Source organism: Thamnophis sirtalis, unplaced genomic scaffold (genome assembly GCF_051295495.1).
Source record: "Thamnophis sirtalis isolate CommonGarterSnake01/CBP01778 unplaced genomic scaffold, rThaSir2_p1.2 scaffold_10, whole genome shotgun sequence".
NCBI classification, from domain to species: Eukaryota; Metazoa; Chordata; class Lepidosauria; order Squamata; family Natricidae; genus Thamnophis; species Thamnophis sirtalis.
The window spans coordinates 40,414,654-40,436,883 of NW_028261390.1; the positions used below are offsets into that span (position 1 = coordinate 40,414,654).

The 22,230-nt window shown below is 34.6% G+C and overlaps 1 protein-coding gene across 1 annotated transcript; it reads left to right on the forward strand.

Moving 5' to 3' along the window:
- Positions 1–964: 964 nt before the first annotated feature.
- Positions 965–20,957, forward strand: BBS7 (Bardet-Biedl syndrome 7). Its single transcript, XM_014067232.2, has 19 exons — positions 965–1,101; positions 4,337–4,402; positions 5,245–5,307; positions 5,529–5,704; positions 6,668–6,854; positions 7,925–7,997; positions 8,271–8,387; positions 8,769–8,899; positions 10,119–10,203; positions 12,180–12,279; positions 13,673–13,865; positions 14,962–15,036; positions 15,381–15,446; positions 17,041–17,180; positions 17,513–17,677; positions 17,963–18,072; positions 18,165–18,268; positions 19,866–19,989; positions 20,699–20,957. The coding sequence occupies exons 1-19, from the start codon at positions 1,066–1,068 to the stop codon at positions 20,833–20,835; spliced, it is 2,148 nt and encodes a 715-aa protein (XP_013922707.2). The 5' UTR covers positions 965–1,065; the 3' UTR covers positions 20,836–20,957.
- The last annotated feature ends 1,273 nt before the right edge of the window (positions 20,958–22,230 follow it).

Below are 22,230 nucleotides of genomic sequence, written 5' to 3' on the forward strand. Positions count from 1 at the left end.
TCCCTCCTTTGTATATACTGTACAAATCTTCAGTGGTTGTGTTTTTTCCCCCCTCAACTTTGTGGTGCCCCCTTTGGGCCTGGTGCCCTAAGCATATGCTTGGTGGACTTAATGGTTAATACACCATTGCTCATAAGTCAAGGACTAACTGTATTCACTGATCTAAAGCTAAGCCATGAAGAACCACATGAATCTTAAGTTTAACGGATACAAATTGCACTATATGTATTCAATAATCTAGCATTTTGAGGCTTCTTGAAAAAGCACTTTTCGGACACAGCATTTATGGTCACTCTGCTTCTCAAAATTCAACTTAATTGTCACGATATTTTTGCATGTTACTTTTTCAAATGTGTTCACATTTTTCTCTATGTACCTTCAACTAAAAAACTGCATACACCGATTATTTTTTTTGCCCAGCACGATGAACCACAAACTAGACGACCACTAACAGACATGCTATACCAATTTGTTAGTGGTGTTTTAGTGAATTGTATAGCCCGTAAATTAATTGAGTAAACCACGGTTCTTGGCTAACTACATACAACATGTGTCAGTTAACTAACTAGGTAGCGGTCACTTGAACACAGGCCTCGAATTATTATCATGCGATAATAAAATGCCTTCCTCTAACCTGGTGTTTCTCAAACTTGACAGCTATGAAATGTGTGGTTTTCAGCCCCCCAGAACCCTGCAGCCAGCTTTGTTCCCCTGCTAAATCCAAGACTCCGCTTGGGAAGCTTCACCTCCTCCTTGAGATCACCTCCAAGTTTCAGATGCTCTTGAGTTTTTATCCCGAGCTGGGGATTTATTTATTTTGCTTGAGTGACAGCTCCTCCTTCAATCACGAGGCGCGTTTAAAGCGAAGCGTACCGCCCAAGAGCGCACCGCCTCCAATAAAAAACCAGGGCATTTTCGGGTTTACGCAACACTGCCTCGTCGTCATAGTAACCAGAGGTCGGGAGATCGTTTTTAGGCCCTAAGCTTTCGCGATACTGATGCCCGAGGAGTACTGGAAAGAGGAAGCCGAAGCCAGCCTTGGTAACTTACCCATTGCCCATTGCCATGGAACTGAGTCTGAACCGGATGGATTACCTGCAGGTACAGCGGGCGGACGCGATGCCTGTGATGGCGAATGTCGGCTGTTTTGCGCCCTCTCCCCCGGAAGCATAGGTTTTTTAGTCTTCCTTCTCTAAGCAGTTGTTATTGCAGACCACCCGTATTCGCACGTCTATGGCAGCCTTCCCGCAAAAAGCCCTGCAAAAGGGTTGACCTATTGACAGTATTGGCCGGGAGGTGGAGTTGTAGCCCAACCCATCTGGATGGCACCATTTTGACAATTCCTGCTTGGGAATTAGCAATTTTACCAATAATTTGCAGGAAGAGAAGTCTGATTTTTTTTTGAATAGTTTAATAAATCCAGTTGGGAAAAAAGAATGAGATGAAACATGACTCTTCAATCTTTTGGATATAAAAGTAATTATAATCTACACAGTTACCTTTTATCTTTTTTGTTAGTTAAACTTCCATCATTGGAGTTTCTTATTAGTAAGGAAGCGTTGAGGAAAATTTCTGACTGTTAATTTGAGAGATAAGTGATTATCTAATTTTAATTGTTTCCACGTTTTAATTAAAACAAAGGGAAACTAGTATATTGCAAAGCAAAGAAGGCATAGCTTATACATCCAAGAATGCGTCTAATCCAATATAGACCCTACTAGAGACATTATTATAAAATAAAATGTGCAGCTGAAAAGGTTTCTGACAAAAGGGCAGGTGGGTAAAAAAATCAAGTTAGTGGCTTGTAATCAAAGCCCTCTCCTTTTATCATGGATCAGTTGCACATGCACACACACACATTGAAACTTGGATTGCACAACTGCGCCCATCCTCCCAACTGCTTTGATCCCAGGGATACCCTGGCTTCAGTTCAGTACTTTATTTGCTTGGAATATAGATGTCTTAACACAAACCCCATGTATTGAACAAATACGTTTAATTTCTTATTTTCAGAATCTGGGTCCAGAGAGGAATACCAGGAATACAGAAAAATATGGGATTTTGTATCCCTGTTTATCACTGGGGCTAAAAAAATCTGGGCTGCAGAAGTCTAGATGACCACTAATAAGATTTCCTCTTTCTTGCCATCTCCTGGGTGTCCATATTTCTGCAACTCAGCTCTGGTAACCCTAATATCATCATAAAACTATTAACAGACTTCTTAAAATGGACCTTATGTAAAAGATTCAATACTACTTCATATTTCAGTATTTCTATACTTTATTCTTAGCTTCTGTTTTTGGCCTGTTTCCTGTTCCTTGAGTAGCATTCCTTCACTTTAGTCCAGTTCACAATTGAGGGTAGGGTCCTTTTGGATCTGCAACTCCTCATGGAACAGCTGATAGCTGTGGCTAACTCAAGTGTGCTAATGGTGACCATTGCTGAAATAGGAGGCTCTTCTTGTGGTCACTCATCCCTTAGTCACCTCACAGTTGGTCTACTGCAAGTGCATATTACGTGGGGTGGCCTTTGAAGACCACCTAGAGAATGGGTGTCAAACTTGCAGCGTCACGTGGCCATCATGTGACTTTTGCTACCTTTTCCCCCTTTATGGAGCTGGGGTGGGCGTGGCTTGCACATGACATATCCAGCTTGTGCGGTGCCAGTTTGACACCCCTGACCTAGAGGCTCCAATTGGTGCAAAATGTAACAGAATGAGTAGTTATAAGGGAACCTCAGTAAGTCCATTTAACATCCTTATATATAGCAATAGCAGTAGACTTATATACCGCTTCATAGGCCTTTCAGGCCTCTCTAAGCGGTTTACAGAGAGTCAGCATATTGCCCCCAACAATCTGGGTCCTCATTTTACCCACCTCGGAAGGATGGAAGGCTGAGTCAACCCTGAGCCGGTGAGATTTGAACCGCTGATCTGCTGATCTAGCAGTAGCCTGCAGTGCTGCATTTAACCACTGCGCCATTCATATGAATGCACATGCTTACAGTGGGATTCCATTCAAGGTGTTTGTAAAGCTCTTTAACACATAGGACTGGTTTATTTGTTGTATCCAACGTGATCCAGTAGAAGAGGCACTCTTCAGTTCTCTTCCTTGAAACAATGCTGTCTGTCAAGACTTAGAAAGCATATTGTTTTGGATGTGGTGCCTGATTTGTGGCATAATCTTCCTCAAAATTTGGCTGGCTTTTTTATTCTTGTTACTTTTTTGTTAATGTGTTTCAGTTTGCTTTTATGGTTATATACCACCTGCAGTTAATGCACTAAAGAAAGCTAGCTATGGTTGCCACTTGCTCTTTGATCAAGCGGATCCAAAGATGTGTGCCTAATTGCCATTAAGTTCCACTATCTTCAGGGAGGCTTGCTCTTAATGAGTATGCTCTAATCATTTTGAACTCACTTTAAAGATTTAGAAGAGTTTTGAGTTTGTAATATATCCAAGATAAAATATTTTGAGCCTGGATATTTTGAAATTAAAATAGGTAAAGAGAGAGAACCAGTTTGGTGTAATGGTTAAAGCATCAAGCTAAAAACTGGGATACCTTGAGTTCTAAACCTACCTTAGGCACAAAGTCACTTGGACAACTTTGGCACAATCACATTTTCTCAGACTTGGGAAGGAGGCAATGGCTTCCTTGCTGAGAAAACTGCAAGGACTTGTCCAGTCAGCTGACGAAAATCAGATACAACTGAGTGGAAGAAAAAATTCTCTATTTACAATTGAATCATAATCTCTTACTCATAGTACCCTCAACTTAGGACCACAATTGGGAGCAGAATTTCTGTTGCTAAATAAGGGAATTGTTGAGTGAGTTTTTCCCATTTTATGACCTTTCTTGCCTTAGTTATGTATATCACTGCAGTTGTTGAGTTAGTAACACAGTTGTTAAGTGAATCTGGCTTTCTCATTGCTTGTCAGAAGTTTGCAAATGTGATCACATGATGTTGGGACACTGCAATTGCCATAAATATATGCCAGTGGCAAGCATCCAAATTTTGATCATGTGACCACAAGGATTGTGCAAAGTTGTAAGTGTGAAAGATGGGTCATAAGTCACTTTTTTCAGTGCCATTGTAACTCAGACTGTCACCAAATGAATGGTTTTAAGTTGAGGACTGCCTGTATACATATAAAAAGAAAGTGAAACCATATGCATGTGTACTCAATGATATGTTGGAAAGCCAATACCATGTATGCATTTTAATAATTAAATACTTCTTTTTCTCCATAACTATAGTGCACTGACATTTTGATAAAAGAAAATTGGTTTTAAAATGGATGAGTCAAATGTAAATACTAACATTTTTATTTGCATCTAGGTGGGTGTGACATCTCAGAAAACCATGAAGTTGCTCCCTGCATCAGGACGCAAAGCTACACAGAAGGTACTTATTTATTTGATTCATATTCAATATTGTGTTCAAGAACTCAAGGCTATATAGAAATGTATTTATTAAAATAATTGTATGTGATAAAGATCAGACCTAAAAATTGTACTTTTTTCTTAAAAAGAAAAATAGTATAGAAAAAATATTTATACCTATTTTATGTGTGTACTGTCCTAAAATACAAATAATGATTTTGTGATTTAATCTCTTGTTGTTTATGTTTAAAACTCTTAAGCTTTCCTCTTAATTTTCCTATATTTTTTCACATATAATTTGGCAGCTTGTCATCTTATTTTTACAACATAATAAATGTTCATTTTTTCTTATATATCCTTTGACAAAAGGATTGTACATGCACAATTTGAATAATTTAATTTCATTCCATTATTTTCCTGATGTTTCTTCTACGATATCCATCCCAACTATACACTATTCTTCTAGTTTCTACATACACTATTTGTCCTTTCCCCCAATCTCCATGGCCTTAGTATGACTTTTCTTTTTTATCCTTTATGTACAATTATAACTCTTCTGCCCATGAGTTTAATTCTTCCAGGCTTAGTATATTAAATTGGCTATTTACTAGAATTTCCTCCTTGAATATTTTCCTGTGATACTTTATATTTGCCCCCTTTTCATTCAAATGTTTTCACAAAATTTATTTTTTTTCACAAGAGAGACATTTTGAAGTGTCATGCAGCATTTTAAGAGGAAGAATTAAATAGAAGAGAGAGAAAAATCTAGATCCGTGTATAATTATACATCCAACAAAAAGGACTGGTTTTCCTTTGTACTCTTAAAACAACAGTATATACATATCCTCTTATTTTACTTTAAAGGTTGTTACTGGAGATCACGATGGTGTTATTACCTGCTTTGGAATAAAAAAAGGAGAAGCTATCGTAAGTTTATTTATTGATTTATATAGATGAATACTTAAATTAACAAAATAAAGTAACTTACTATTGTAAAATGTCGTAATTATAAAGATAACCATTTTGAAGGATCACATTTTCAAATGCGCTATGACAGTAGAAAGAAAAACATATGTTTTCGGTGATTCAAATCCTATGAACCTTTATTTTGTAATGATGCAGAATATATTTTATTTTTTGTATTTTAGCCAGTATTCAAGACTTTGCCAGGAGAAAAGATTGCAAGACTAGAACTGGGAGGTGCTCTTAATACTCTTCAGGAGAAAATTTTCGTGGCTGCTGGTTCTGAAGTTCGAGGTTTCACAAAAAAAGGGAAACAGTTTCTTTCATTTAACACCAACCTTACTGAAAACATCAAAGCTATGTGTGTATATTAAATATTGACTTAACAGTACTTAGTTACTTACTATATTTAACTTAAAAATGACTGAAACGCACATATAGACAAAAAGAAAATCCATATAATTAAACCATCATGCTGCAATCTTCACTTGCATATTATAAAGAACCCTCTTTCTTTGTCACTCATAAGAACATTTTAAAAAGGTTTCTAAACTGCAGGAGGTATTAACCATGAACAGGATCTTCTGACTCCAAAATAGTTGCAAATGGCTACATATACCTGTGAAAAAGCCTTCCTAGCTATAGATGTCACCTGCTGAATATGTAGGCGAACTCTCAAATTACACACCATGTCTAAGAGGGGAAGTAAAACTCAATTTTGACAGACTTTCAAGTTAGGTCAAACCAGGAAACAGACTGCACAAGTTGACCATGTTTTATTGATAGACTATAGCAGGGGTGTCAAACTTGTGGCCCAGATACATCACTTGCTGGCCACATCCACCCTCAGTTTAGCGAAGGGGAAAGTTGTGATACATCACATGATGACAACTTAGCGATGCAAGTTTGACACCCCTGGGCTATAGTAACAGAATATTGAAAGTTTGATTGTGTTTTCCCTTCTCTCCCTTTCGTATCTCAATAAATCTGAGCTTCTTTCTAACCCTTGCTATTTCCAAGGCTAATTTTTGTAACCATTTCTTTCTAAATTCATCCCTTTAGTTTCTATTTAATAGACAAATATTGTATTTTAGCATAAGTAGAATATATTTCTTATTTTTAGTCCTCCACTGTAAGCACAACTGCATTGCAAAAGTACTTTCGCCATATTTAGTAGTATTTAGAGAATTATAAAAATTTAAAAACAAAACTTTTCAGAGGAAAAAATAAATTTCTTATTGGATTGTTTTGTTGATTTCAAGTGTATAAATACTTAATAAATTATATTTTGAAAGTTTTAATTACATTGCTGTTATTATTTTAGGTATATATCTGGATCAGATCTCTTTCTTGGTGCAAGCTATATTTATAACCATTACTGTGACTGTAAAGATCAGCACTATTACCTATCGGGGGATAAAATCAACGATGTACTCTGTCTTCCACCAGATAAACTGTCTTGCATTATACCAGTATTAGCATGTCAAGATAGAGTTCTTAGAGTTTTGCAGGTAAACCTTTTTTATTTGTTGCCATTATTGAAGCCTGATTTATTAGTACTAACCATTATTTATTACAATTATAAGATAAGTTAGTACAATGAAACAGAAGATTGTTCATCTGTTCATACCAATAATTGTACACAATCTTTTACAAGAAAATTTTATATGCTTGCAGCAATTCTGGTTAAGTTGAATAAAGGCTAATGTATACATGGATGGATTATTATTTATTTGGGGTAATTGTACAGCTCTCTGTAAGTTGGAAGGATAGGGATGAGCATTAGGAGCAGCAAGTTTAATGCTACTCTAATTCTTTGTCTACAGGGATTGGTAGAAAGTACTAAATTACTTTTGAGAAGAAGAAAGATTTCCTGATTCTGGAAATTCTATTTCCAGAATTTTGGAATTCACTCTTTTTGAAGGAGTGAAACTTAAAAAAAAGCTTAACTGAGCTGCAGCCACTTAATTATATATTCTGGAGCAGCTCAGAAATCATTTCTTCTTTGATTGGGTCTGCAGTCTAGTTTGGAATAAATGTATGTGTTCGGATGAATTAGGCTCCAGTTTTTGATAATTTGATAGTTTAGACAGTTCATTGATTGATTAGCCTTATAATGATATTAAAAAAATTAAGGTACAATACAAAGTCTATTTCCAGAAAATTAATAGGCAAAAAATACAGTAGTAAACTACATATTTGCTAAATACAAAGAACCAACATTCAAATAAATGTACTGCATTTCCACGATATTCTGATACATTCAGAATAATGGATTCTTAGATGAACTGCCTTATCTATCAACTTAGCAGTTTTGCTAGTAGTGTATATGTCAGAACCCAGGAGGAAATAGGAGAGTCTGCAATTCAGGCCCTGGTATACTATTCTTCAAATAGGGATTTTAAATCTCTAAGTTTAAAAGGGGCATGCAATTGACAGTCAGGGCTCCAGTTTTCATTCCATCCAAAAAACAGGAATGCAGTATTGAAATTAAAAAAAATCTGTATATCTCTTCTAAATTAAAATTAAATGTTAGTGATTACAAGTAACGTATCTCCATTTCATTTTTATTTTTTTTGAGGGTTCAGAATTATTGTATGAAATGGAAGTCCCAGGTCCACCTGCTGTTCTGGCCTTGAACAATGGAAATGGTGGTAAGTAGAATATTTAGAAGTCTTTTAAATATTATTAAAATGTTGAATCTGATTTTAATAAATTATTATTTTAATAATTCCACATACTATCATGGGTATTTTCTAGAACATAGAATTATTCCGATCCAGTTTATATAAAGTGATGGAAATGAAGCAAAGTGTGTTTTTTTAATTTACTAAAACTGAAATTAAAAATAAATAAATTTTGGAACCCACTGAATAGATATTCTACTCTATAATTATTCTAATAATAGTTTTAATTTATATTTCTAGGTGACACTGGTGAAGATGTTTTGTTTGGGACATCCGATGGCAAAATTGGCTTGGTACAGATTACTGGTGTTTCCCCAATAGAAAAGTGGAAAGTTGGAAATGAGAAAAAAAGAGGTGGTAAGTGTTCTGTAACAGTTTTAGTACAATTTGGTTAAAAATATATTATTTAAAAATAGGAATAAAAACAGTAAATACTGTATATAAGATTCTATCCTTTTTCACTACTATTTTTGTAAAAATTTCTATCAAATTGGTTTGAAACTTAAGCCTTATCTAGTACCTAATATAACATTATGATAACAGATATAAATAACTATTTTCTATGAAATTGATGTTTCAAGATTATATAATGGTGGTACTTATTCTATTTATAACTTGATTAAAATATAACTCCTGTGGGGAATTTATTTCACTCCAGAGCCAGGTAGAATGCTGGTTAAGTGTAATAGATGAAATTATAAATGTTTGATATATATACCTGTTTATTCTTTTTGTCAGGCATCTTATGTATGGATAGTTTTGACATTTTGGGAGATGGAGTTAAAGAATTGCTCATTGGTAGAGATGATGGAATATTAGAGATCTATAAATTTGAAACTGAAAAGAGCCCTGTTTTTAAATATGAATATGTAAGTATATTATGTAAATCTATTGTTTCAATTATAGTAAAATAATGTATTATAATGTTTATTTTCTAAAATAGTTCTCTCTCCCTCCCCCATCCCTCTAAATAAATAAATAAACACATAAAAAATAAGGAAAAAATGACCTACAGTATTTAGTTTTAGCAAGGTGGCTGCTTTATCTGTATTTAGAAGAATAAAAATATATCTCTGTTGGATCAAGGCAAAGCCCACCTTAGTCCTGCATTTTGTTTCCCATAATAGTCAACTAGCACCCTCTTGAGTGTGTTTTACAAATTGTGTTGGTCATGTCCTCCTTCAGCTGCCTTTTTTTTCTTTTCTCAAAAATCCTAGATGTTTAAAAAACCCAGTCCTTTTGACTGCCTACTTCTGCACTTTTTCGGACTCTGTTACACGTAGTCTTCCACTTGCAACAGTTCATATAATGATTGTTCAAAGATACAACAGCACTGAAAAAAGTAACTTATGACCATTTTTCATACTTACAACCATTGCAGCATCTCTGTGGTCATATGATCAAATTTCAGATGCTTAGCAACTGACTCATACTTATGGCACTTGCATGTCCTGGAGTCCTGTGATCATCTTTTCTGATCTTTTGATAAGCAAAATCAATGGAGAAGCCAGATTCACTTAAAACTGTGTTACTAACTTAATACCTACACTAGTTCACTTAAGAACAGTAGCAAGCAAGGTTGTAAAATGGGGCACAACTCACTTAACAAATGTCTCATTTAGCAACATAAATTTGGGGTTGAATTGTCATGTCACATGACATGAACCCCCCCCCCCCCAAATCACTAAACTGGGATGGATGTGGCCAACACTTGACATATCCAGTCCACGGGCCATGAGTTTGAAACCCCTGGTCTAGAGGCAGAAATGCCATAGACTTAATAAAAGAGAAATGTAAAGAAAGAATATATAATGAAGAGAATATAACAAAAAGCAAACAATACCTATTTTATGCAATCTTTTTCAAATGTGAGAGTTAGGGATTAAAATAATGTTTTCAATTTTATTCAATTATCCTCCATTTTTATAAGTATTTTATAAGTAGTTACAAGTGTTTTGTGTTAGGTAGACTTTCTTGCTATCTGCTTTTTCAACTTTTTTGAAATCTCTGAGTTTTTCAGAATTAATTATTTTGTAAGATTTTAAACAACATGGAAAAGTAAATATATGTTCTTGTTTGTTGTTTTAGGCCTTGTCGGAGAGTGTCACATCCATCCAAGGTGGCTGTGTTGGAAAAGAGGGCTATGATGAGATTGTAACATCTACATTTTCAGGTTAATTTTACTTCTACTTTCAGAGCTTTAAAGTTTTACCAATTTAATAAGAATAAAATAAAATTTATTTAAATATTTTTAATATTTTTTAAAAACCAGTTATTACATATATTGCCCAACTCTTTTTGGGGTACCTATTCAGCGAGTTCATTGTAAATTCATTTTGGCTGTGTTTAGACTAGATTCTTTGTTTGGGAATTTTTCTTTCACTCTATAACTCCTATAGTTGAGAAATATTTTTAGGTCTCCCTGCATTTACTTGTGAGATATCTCCACAGGTCCTCAAAAATATTTCAATCTGACTACTGTGAAGGCCATTTCAAAATCTTGTTTTTCTTTTCTCCATTGTTTTGCCATTGTATTAGGTCGCTATTTTGCTTAAATGTCTAACCTCTTTTCAGTTTCAATTTCTTCAGTGACTTGGAGCATTAACTTTTAGGACATGTTGACTTTCCAAATCATGTTTGCCATCTTCAAATATGTTATGTAGTTTGTGGCTAAAAAGTTCAATCTTTATATATTTCATCAGCAGTGACGTGCGGTGAGGTTTATGGCTGGTGAGGCAAGCGGGCAAAAGCCGCCCTATGTCAGACACAGCGGCAGGGCGTTCGGACGCCCGGCGCCATGTCCGTCATAGAGCGGGATGTGTCCCGCTCTATGTCGGACACGATGCCGGGGCTTTAAAGCCCTGCCGCCGTGTCTGCCATAGAGGAAAAACTTCCTTAGACCAACGGAAGACTTTAAAAGCAGAGAGGACCTATGGAAAGCTTCAAAGAATCAATGCTGGATGGAACCAAAGCTGCCCTGCCGCCCCAGCGCTAGAGGCAAACGCTGCCCTGCCATTATGTCCAAAAGCCCTGGCCTGCTGCTATGTCCAAAAATCCTGTCGGCCGCTATGTCCCACATAAAAAATAAAGTGCCAGCCCGCGCGCCAGCAGAGGCGGGTAAAACACACACTCACACACAAATTACTTACAATAATACAATTACTTACAAATTACATTAATTTTGAATTCCTCCCCCCTCCCTCTGACCCACATACATTTTCCAGCTGTGTCAGAGGATTTCAACTCTGCTCTTGTCTGCCATGATGAAAATGTAAAAATTTAAAAAGAAAAAGGCAAGAGCTGCTGAAGCCAGGCTGGGTTAGCTGCTGCCAGAGTCTCCAATGGATGACTCTGCTTAACTGTTTAAAAAAAGCCTCTAAAAAAGTGCCCTCTACAGGAGGAGGCGAGAGAACCACATGCCTCATCTACATAAGGAATTTTTCTGCTTTTAACCCTTGCTTAACTCTGCTCAAGTGATCATAAAGATAGACTAAATTAGGCACGTGGTTCTCTCGCCTCCTCCTGTAGAGGGCACTTTTTTAAGCGGCTTTTTTAAACAGTTAAGCACTAAGCAGAGTCATCCACTGTGACTCTGGCAGCAACTACCTCAGCCTTTTTCCTTTTAATTTTTCTTTTCTTTTCATGATGATAGTGTTGAGGCCCTGCCTCCCCTGACTGCATGTCACTGTTCATCAGTCCAGAACACTTTGTTCCCATAGTTTCAGTCTTACAAAAGTTTTCTTTTGCATACTTTAGATGACTTTCATAGAAATCATAGAAAAAGTTTATTCTGGCAACTGTGCCATGCAGATCATTGTTTACTGTATAAACAACACTATATGATGGACCTTTTCTGAAAGCTGTTTTCAGTAATGGGAGAGTTCTGTTTGTAGAGCATTTTGGGAGCAGTTCTAGCAGACATTTTCTTCATCTTCCAGTCATGAATTTCTACAGTTCCATGCAACTTCCAATTCTTAATAATGCTGCTTATCCGACACATGACTTGTAGTGATGCGGGCAGCAATTAATTTAATAAATAAATAAAATAAAAAATTGCTAGCTGGCAAAACATAGACAGCAGTTTGAGTAGAAATACCTAAAAGTTTGCATAATAGGAATAAGAAATCTAAACATATATTCATCTTTTAGGATGGGTATCTGGATTAACTACTGAACCTATTCACGGAGAATGTGGATTAGATGAATTGAAGATGACTCATGAAATGCAGACTAAAGTTTCATTCTTAAGGTAATGCAACAATTTTGTGAAACAGCAAAAAATGATACTGAGGCAATAATTTTGCCTAATGTGGTTTTATGTCAGTGAACCCTAATTATGTTCTTGCTATTTAGTTGCATTATAAATGGCGAGCCAAATGTTTGTTATTATTTGTTATTAAACTTTCAATAATTGTTTTGCATCACTTTATTTTTTTGTAAACTCTCCTCCTCTTTATACTTTTTGAGAATAAAATAGATTTTATAACACACTTTATGTAGCCTTGCCCAATAACCATGGGATTTGGCAACTGGTACTGCAGGGGTTGCCATCGCTTTAATCGTGCTTTATAACTACATTGTTTGCCAGTGAAAATTCATATCCTAATAGCCATTGTAATTTGAGGATTAAATAAATGGTAACTTTAATGTACTATATTTTACTACCAATTTCAATTAGAGTATTGTTTTTAATGCATTTTAGTCTTTATTTTACCCCTCTTTTCTGTGTGTGTGGGACAATGATGTCTAAAACAATGAATTAAAAATAATAATTGAAATCAATAATTAGAAAACAGAACATTAAAGTCACCATTCATTTAGAATCAATACGCAATAATAGTGTTTTGGACAATTTTTAAAGACTTTTAGAGTAAGCACAGGCAGAGAATATTCCATAAAATGGGGACCACCAAGAACAATTCTCTCTGGCTCACACATCATAAATGATAGAGGGGATAAAGGAGAAACTGCAGCAACCAGTCTCTAAATTACTTGAGCAATTTTGTTGTATTCATTTTGTACAATGATAATAAAGACTATACTATATACTGTAGAATACCTACCAGCCAAGCAGATTCAATGTTATAGTTGGAATTGCTAAAATTACCCTAGGATCAGATTGTGGTTTAAAATAAAGCTCCTACAAGAAGTTATGAGAAGTTTTCAGTAGGCTTCTGAATAAAAAAGTTTTTTTAAATATCATTTTTATTTGTACACATTCTTTTGAGCATTGCATATAATTCAATACTAGTCTGACCTAATATTAGGTAAATATAATTCCAGCATTTAAAAATATATTATATATTTCCAGGACAGAATTCTGCTGCTTATAACTTTAATATTAATGGATTTATTTTTATGGTCCATCACACAGTCAGCTAGATGTTCAGACTCAATTTGGCATTTTTGTCTACCTACTGAGTCCTTTCCAAGGACCTGGGTAATGCGGGTGTGGATGTTTGATGATGTTATTATTTGTTAAATTTATTTGTCACTTATCTTTTCACGGAGCTATTCTAAGCAACTTTATTCTAAGTGGCGCCATCTTACATTGTTTCTCTCCTCTTTCTTTCTCATGCGCATAAACATGCACGTGTACACATATAGTAATTTTATGTTTGCTAATTATTGTGTTGTCATAGGAATGAATTGGAACAGTTACAGATGAAAGTACTTCAAGAACGTGAAAAATACCAGCAGTCTTCTCAGTCCAGCACTGCTATTTCAGCAGTCCCAACATTCAGTATAAATGATAAATTTGCATTAAACAAAGATGATGCCAGCTACAGCCTTGTTTTAGAAGTCCAGGCAGCAATTGATATTGTCTTGTTACAGGTGAGACTCAGTTTGTAGAAACTTGGTAGGTCTTGCCAACTGGATTCTTGTTTATCTTTAAAATAGATGAATTCCTAATATTATCCATTTTTTAGGGTTATACTTGGCTGGAATTAGAACAGATATGTATTCTGACAAAAACTGAAATATAGAAAATCAGATTGAAATGGATAGGTTTATTCTAAGTTCAAAAATATTATCAGTTTATCAGAGTATAAAATACAAAAGAAAATAAAAAAATAATGGGAACTAGGGAATGGAAAACGGAAAAAAGTGGGGTAGATAGGGAAAAAATGGTGTTGATATGTGACTCTTTTTAGCACAGTAGAAGATTTGTACTTCAAAGTTGCAATTGTGTCTTTTGCATTATTAGCTACTTGTGAAATTGCCTCAGTGGTTTGAAAACTTTCCACACATAATTGCATCTGAAGTAGTTTGAGTAGTTTTTATAATATCCTTAGAATATAATTGAAGTATAAAATGGAGAGTTTTATTTAATAATAAAGTGCATCTCTAATCCCTGCTCCATCTTCTTAACTTCCTCTTGTGATCAAAGAGTAATTTTTTATAAATTATTTAAGAATTGCTGGCCATTCAGAGTTCATAAACATTAGAAAGTTTTAACCACCCACAGTAAATAAAACCAAGCTATAAATTACTTAAAAATAGTAAAATAAAACCACAGCTTTCTACCCTTTTGTTTCGCTAACAAAGTTTAAAAAAAGATACTGCATGCTTTCTTATTTTAGCTTACCTTCAGCAACTCTCTTGTTTAATAATAAAAAGTTCTCAAAATGGCTGAGATCTTCAAAGAGGAGCAAAAGACTATGGCTGAAGACAGCCTCTTTTAATTTAATAAAGATAATAATCCCTAAAAGCATGGGATCAATATCTATTAATGTTTAATGTATTGAAATATATTTGGCATAACTGAAAGAAAGCAAAGCGTGAAACAAGTTTAGGAGCAGCTCCTTTTTTAGACAAGTGATATAATTTTACTGTAAGGTTTTATAAGAATCTTAATTACTATATAAAGAGACAATTGAACTACCTATATATTCAACTGCCTTTAATTTGATACTATTTGTCACCATAGTGTGATGTTCCTATAGATCTAAAGGATGTGGATAAAAATTCAGCTGTGGTCAGTTTTACCGACTGTGAAGCTGAGGTACGTGCAATTGCTATAATTCAGTTTAATTCAATGGAGTTAACTGGATTTTGGCTTTCAAATCTACTTGACAGTAAAGTTGTTAAATCAATTTGGATAAATTTTGTTTTTAATATAAATGCTTTTAAGGCACATAACATTTGAGTTATTATTGACTTATTAAATTTCTTCTTTTAAAAAGAAAAGTGTTGCTAAATGTTAAGTTCTTCGATAGTTAACAAATTTTAAATTGACTTTTATATTTTATATTTAGCTTATACTAAATGTTTATTTTCATACTAGATCAAATTTGAGTGTCTATTCTAGTTTCTAAATTTATTGTTCCAACTGTACTTTTTTCACAGCCAAATGGTAACTTTCTCCTTGCTACTTATCGATGTCAAGTACATACCACCCGAATAGAACTAAAGGTAATGATTTAAACAAGATAACTGACTCTATTACAAAATTGCAAATTTCAGAGCATATTCAGAAGAGAGCAGCAGTAATCCTGAAAATTATAGAAAAGCTATATTTTTGTTTTAGAATTTATGTACTAATTCCTGAATTTATGTACTAATTTTCAAATATGCAACATTAATGTGGCATAAATAGATATTATGCATAAAAACGATCTGTAAGTTGACCTTTGAAAGTTAATTAACCCTTCCCACTTTATTCAGATGGAATTAATTATCATCTTCCAATTTTCAAATGACTAGTTCTTTTGCGGAGGCTTACTGGCTTAATATAGGCTGCTTGAATTCAGTAGTTCTTAGATCTTCTTTTTATATAACTACCGTGTTTCCCTGAAAATAAGACAGTCTTATTTTCTTTTTACCCACAAAATATGGCTTGGTCCTCATTATCAAGGGAATGCTTATTGTTTGGGGGTTGCTGGGCAGCTGCTCTCTTGCGAGCAGGCTCCCAAAGAGCCAGGCACAGCCTCAGTGGCAAACAGCTATGTTGCGCTGTCACAGCAGCACAGCAGCGATGAAGCGACTACGCTCACGAGCAGCCACCCGGCAAACCCCCTTTCCAGCCGGGCACAGTGCTGTTCACTGACCTAGGGGTGTCACCAAGCTGCGTGAGTGCCTGTTCGCCGCCGCCTGGCTCTCGCAGCTTGGCGCCTTCGAAATGCCAGTCAATGGTGCTCTGCAAGGCTGGAGAGGGGTTGCACGAGCGGCTGTTCCACGCCCGCACCTCCCAGCCTCACGATACCCTGGCCCAGCTCTCCCTGCAGAGCCAGAGCATCTCCGCTCCTGCCGCTGCCACCACCATCCCAGCATGGCTTTTTCGGCAGCTTCCAAACAGAGTCTTCCAGCAGTGGCTGCTCTGGGCATACGCTCTATGGTTGTATGCTCTGGGAGTACGCTCTGCTGGCAGCCGGCCCACAACCATAGAACAACCACAACCATAGAGCAACCATAGAGAAATTTCATGACAGAACAATTAATCAGTGGAACAACTTGCCTCCAGAAGTTGTGAATGCACCAACACTGGAAGTTTTTAAGATGTTGAATAACCATTGGTCTGAAGTGCTGTAGGGTTTCCTGCCTAAGCAGGGAGTTCGACTAGAAGACCTCCAAGGTCCCTTCCAACTCTGTTATTCTATTCTATTCTATTCTATATCAGTATAGTTTCAGGTTTTTTTTAATCAAAGGCACAATATCTAAAAAATATGCAAGGAATTTTTCACATATTAATTTAATATAGCAGTTGAAACATACTCTAAATATGACATGGTAATGTTTAAGCAATATTTAGTGAAATCTTAAATTAGGATTAATTTAATTTCCAATGAATTCATTGAGACTTCTAATTTCTAAATAGACAGAATAGCATTGTAGCTGGTGTTCCCACTGAATTGCTATCCTTGGTTACAAGTTTTAATATAATGAATATCACCAAATAACATTATAGGAAAACTCTAAACTATTTTAGACTGATTTTTTATATAGAAGTAGAAGTTTTGTATATTAATCTAAATTCAGATACATTTATACTCCTGTGTTCCTTGAACAGATTCTATCAATTGAAGGTCGCTATGGAACTCTGCAAGCGTATGTCATTCCAAGAGTTCAACCCAAAACTTGTCAAGTTCGGCAGTATCAGATTAAGCCTTTGTCACTTCATCAGAGAACACATTGCCTTGACCATGATAGGTATTGTTTTAGAGTTCTTGGACATTGAATCTAAATTGCAAGTTAGTTTGAATAATGGTATTGAAGTGAAGACTTCTGAAAGATGTTATAATTTCAAACCTTTACTAAAAAAAACTGTATTGATTTTAATTTAAGTTATTCTGCTAAATGTGCTTAGCCTCCAAATGTGAAAATTACAGGCACTATCCTTATGTCATTCTGGCACTGAAAACAATTTTCTGAGGCAATGACTTGAATGCCTTCTTACATCTATATCCTGGTGAATGAAGCAGACTTTCTTTTAATGATTTTAAAGAACTTAATCTGTATTTGTTTTATTTTCTTTTATCCAGACCCATGAATACACTGACTCTCAAAGGACAGTTCAGTTTTGCTGAGGTTCATTCCTGGATTGTATTTTGTTTGCCTGAAGTTCCTGAAAAGACACCAGTGGGAGACAGTGTCAGCTTCTACTTTCAGAACACTTTTTTGGATACTCAGCTTGAATGTACTTATAGGTAAAATGAAACAACTGTTGAAAAGACTACCGTTTTTTTAAAAAAAAGTATGCTTCAGTCCTAAACAGATGAATTAAAACTGATGTTTAATCAAACTTCTTTGAAGAGTTATAACATTTTGAAATTAATTAAAACTTCTCAATTGGGAAATATTTAATTTAGGGATCAAAGTACTTAATGTTAGTCAACTCATAAAAATATTTTAAAGTATTAGTTGTGCTGTTTAGAATTACAATAATTATCCAAGAATCTTTATTTTAAATGAGTGTTATATTGTTTGTTTAGGAAAGGTGAGGGTTATTTCAAATCTGACAATATATCCACAATATCCATTCTCAAGGATGTACTCTCTAAAGAAGCCACTAAAAGGAAAATTAACCTCAATATATCATGTGGTAAGGATTCTTTTTTACATTTTATGATTTCATTCTGTACATAAAATATTACCAGTAGCTATTGAGTTTTTTCTTGTTGGGTCTTCTTTTAGATATGGATGAAGCATCTGTGAATCATACTTTAAACCTTATCCATCCAAAATTAGAATACCAGTTGATGTTGGCTAAAAAAGTTGAACTAATAGATGCTTTAAAAGTAAGTCTTCAGTAGATTAGTTGATAGTTTTGCTTGCTTATTTTGTAATCTGTTTTGTTGTCTTACATGTTCATTCATTGTTTTCAAAACTATAGGAATTATCTATTTAATAGATTTATATGCCATCCAATAGCTTTGGACAACTTATAAAAATTATAATCAGATAATAGACTAAACTCTATTGCTGATAAGGTATACTTTGATAATTCCTTAAACTGGAAAATCAAATGGGTCTGTTCAGTTCCAGCATCAGTTTGTTTCAGGATAGGTATTCTCTTGGGGGAAAACCATTAATATGCAACTAGTCATGATATCTGAGAATTCAAAAAATTAGAATTCAGTAATGTTGTGACAATAAGTAATAGAATATGTGTTTTTATATACAGAAAATTCCAAGTTGTCCTTGCAATTACAATTATAGGAGGAGCTATTTTTACCTGGAGAACTGCTTCAAATCAGAACAGACAATATTATGGTCGGTGGGCAAACATTCAGAATTAATACTATATATTCCAGTTTCAAATATTACTACCATGGTTGTGTTCTGATTAGTAATTAGAAAAAGATAATCATTAGTAAAGAATAATATTGAATTACAAGTGGAAAAGTATTTGCAATTGAAAAAGACTTCAGCACCTCTTCACCAGTAATCAGCACTCAGATTAGATTAGTTAGTCTAATCAGACCTCAGATTAACTCCAAGGTTAGCAAGACCAACAATCAAGTAAGCTTGATTGTTTGATTATAAATACATTGTAATATTTTAATCCATTCATCTCCTTCTTGTGCTATTAAATATATTTTACGGCTCTTCTATTTGTTTACTTGCAGTCTTCTGAGAATATTTTGGCTATTGAGAAGATTAGAAGTATTATATATATATAATCCCAGAATGCTGTGTTTCTATTGCAAGCCTTGCAAACTATATAAGCATAGTTTAAAAGTTTATATGAAATAAATTTATATGTGAATCAAACACATTGGTAAACAGTAAGGTGTTACTGCTGAAAAAAAACAAAACTTTTTTCAAATGTGTTTTCCTGGGATTATGCTGCAGCTATAAAGAGCAGATTACAGATAATGGTTACAACTGTTATAAGTAATTGCTATCTTCTATAATGCATCTACAGAGTGTCGACTCTATTGACTCTGAAATACTGCACAACAATAGCATAATTAAATAACAGCTTACATCTCTCTCTTGACTTTTAAAAAATAGGGGAACCATCAGGTTATAGTTTTAGAAAATTGTGAACTGATTAAACAACAGCAATAGCACTTAGCCTTATATACTGCTTCAGAGTGCTTTACAGCCCTCTCTAAGTAGTTCACAGGGTCAGCATATTGCCCCTAACAATCTGGGTCCTCACTTTATTGACCTCAGAAGGATGGAAGGCTGAGTCAACCTTGAGCCGGTGAGACTTGAAATGCTGAACTGTTGGTAGTTATCTATAATCTATACATATTAATATATATTATCTATAATGCATTTATTGAGATTCTTAATTGCATCCCATATGTGTATAACCTTCCATCTAGTGCATATTTTAGTTAAACTTCTTTAATTGTCTTAACATTTTATTATTATCTGATTAAGGAATTGCAGGCTCATGAAGGTAACATGGATTTCCTAATTCCAGAGTATCGCAATATTTTGGAAGAGTCAGATCAGCTACTTATAGAACACAAGAAACAACCAACATCTCTTGAAAGACTTTATGGTTGGTTGATTAACTTTTTTCTACTATTACTTCTTGTTCTAGCAGTGATGGGAAAACTCTGGGAAAACAAATGTGTCATTCTTGTTGAATATTTGTTTCCCTTTGATAAAAGATGTTCCTTTAAAAATGAAAAGCACACAATGCAATGTTTTATGTTAAAGGAAGGATGGAAATAGTTAAGTAGTGGATATTATATATAGAAGTGCTTTATATTTAGTATAAAAATTATATGTAATTATAATTTAATGCATTCAAAATTACCATAAATACTTGTTTGAAATATTCCAAACCCCAGGGATCACTGTTTGTTTCTATGATTGGAACAGGTCTTCCTAGTGTCTTTGGACATATTCAATACTGCAAGTAGAAGATACATATGTACTGAGCTGGTTATATATTTAATATAAATATACATGAAAACTGACTACACATTAAAACACAGAAATGTGAAAATATTGGGTAAAATGCACAATATGTTGAAGAAAATGAAAAACTTACCACTGATTTCTTTCATTCTATATTTCTTTTGTTAAGATTCCTGATCTACAACTATTTCATTCAGATTATTCCACATTGCCTATATTTTATAGATCATCCTTAAAATAATACCTCTCATGGATTCTGTTCTTAACTAAACATTTTCAGTAGTACATGAAATTGTTCTTTTCTAATTTTGATCAATTAATGTTTTGTATATTTTATTTTTCAGGTATGATTACTGATTTGTTCATTGACAAATTTAAGTTCAAAGGTACAAATGTGAAAACCAAAGTTCCTCTCCTCCTGGAAATTTTAGGAAGCTATGATCAAAATACATTACTTGCATTTTTTGATAGTGCTACCTGAACTACAAGAACTGAAAAAGCAATGAGATTTCTTTAAGGAGAAGATACCAAGATGCAAATGAAGAAAACTGTTGTTTCATTTATATAGTTTATATATAATTACAGTGCTTTTTTTCTATTGAATTGTTGTGTTGTGTTCTGGGAGAGAGAATTCTAAATTGCCAGTTGCCCTCATTAGGCTTGAAGAGATAATGGCATATTTATTAATAACAAGATTCTTTACTTTTAGTGCATAAGGTAACACATAAAATGGTTGTTCTACTTCCATGCCTTATAAAATGGATTAACTTTGAATTATTTTCCACGGTTGCAAGTTAAATACCAGATTTCTTGGAAGGAATTTTGGTGAGAGATTAGACGATCTGGCATGTATTCACTATTGAGAGGCCCTTGGCCTTGGAGAGGCAGAGCCTGGCAGACTATACCTTAGCTATTGGGAAAAACTCTTTTATACTTTCTCCTTCAGCCCAGGTTATAACAGGTAAAAGCATTTTTTTTTGCTGAAGCTGCTAAGAATTCACTTAGCAGATGGAATTTGAATAAATTTCAAGTGAGCAACATGTCCCAAAAATACTAGTCCAGACTTTTCCATACCATACTAAGATGTGATAAAAAATTAAATATTTTTTCAATGATGGCTGAGTCATATCAACAGGTAATAATTCTTTTCTTGTGCATGGTAGAAACTCCACAAAGCCCCAGCCATTACACCCATGGTTAAAAAAATATTCTAACTTTTTCGTGATTGGAGAAAGAATAAATTGCTCAGCTTGTTAAATATCCGTTTTTCAATATTTATCTAGAAAATCAAGAGTAATATGGTATTCTGACTGTACCGGCTGCTTTTACATTTAACAATACTGGACAAAGAGATTAACATTGTTATAGTCAACATTTATAGTCTTCTTATCCAACACAAATGGACACCCAGTACCCAAGAAACCTGACAAAAATATGATAACATATTCAATATAACCTATATTATATACCAAGGACAGAGTGAGCCATTAAGTCAACAGCATAAAGTAAAATGGATTTGACGAATTTCTCTTTCTTGCGCCAACCCAAAACAATTGAATAAACCACGCTTTGTCTACACATGGTTGATCCAGCAAAAATAAACGTCAGTATGGCCACAGACTAGATTCGAAAGTTGGACAAGACGCTCAGAAAGTAACGCCAAGCCACTTACATATTTTTACCCCAAAAGGTGTCTATCGTGGCAAAAGGAGTTGAGTCCTGTAATTGACACATCACCTCCCCCCCTCCCCACCTGTTCCGTTTGGTCTAGTCCACCGGCGTCGACTAGGAGTAGGGATGTTTGAACTCTCCCGCCTAACTTATTCCGCGCAAGTTTTACGAATCGCGATTTCTTCAGACGGGACCTTTTTTTTTT

Excerpts from the sequence above, each read along its gene's own strand:
- BBS7 (XM_014067232.2), top strand. The coding sequence starts at position 1,066 with ATGGAACTGAGTCTGAACCGGATGGATTACCTGCAG. Across the intron at positions 5,705-6,667 it reads ACTGAAAACATCAAAGCTAT|GTATATATCTGGATCAGATC; the intron begins GTGTGTATATTA and ends TTATTATTTTAG. Across the intron at positions 15,447-17,040 it reads CCACCCGAATAGAACTAAAG|ATTCTATCAATTGAAGGTCG; the intron begins GTAATGATTTAA and ends TTCCTTGAACAG.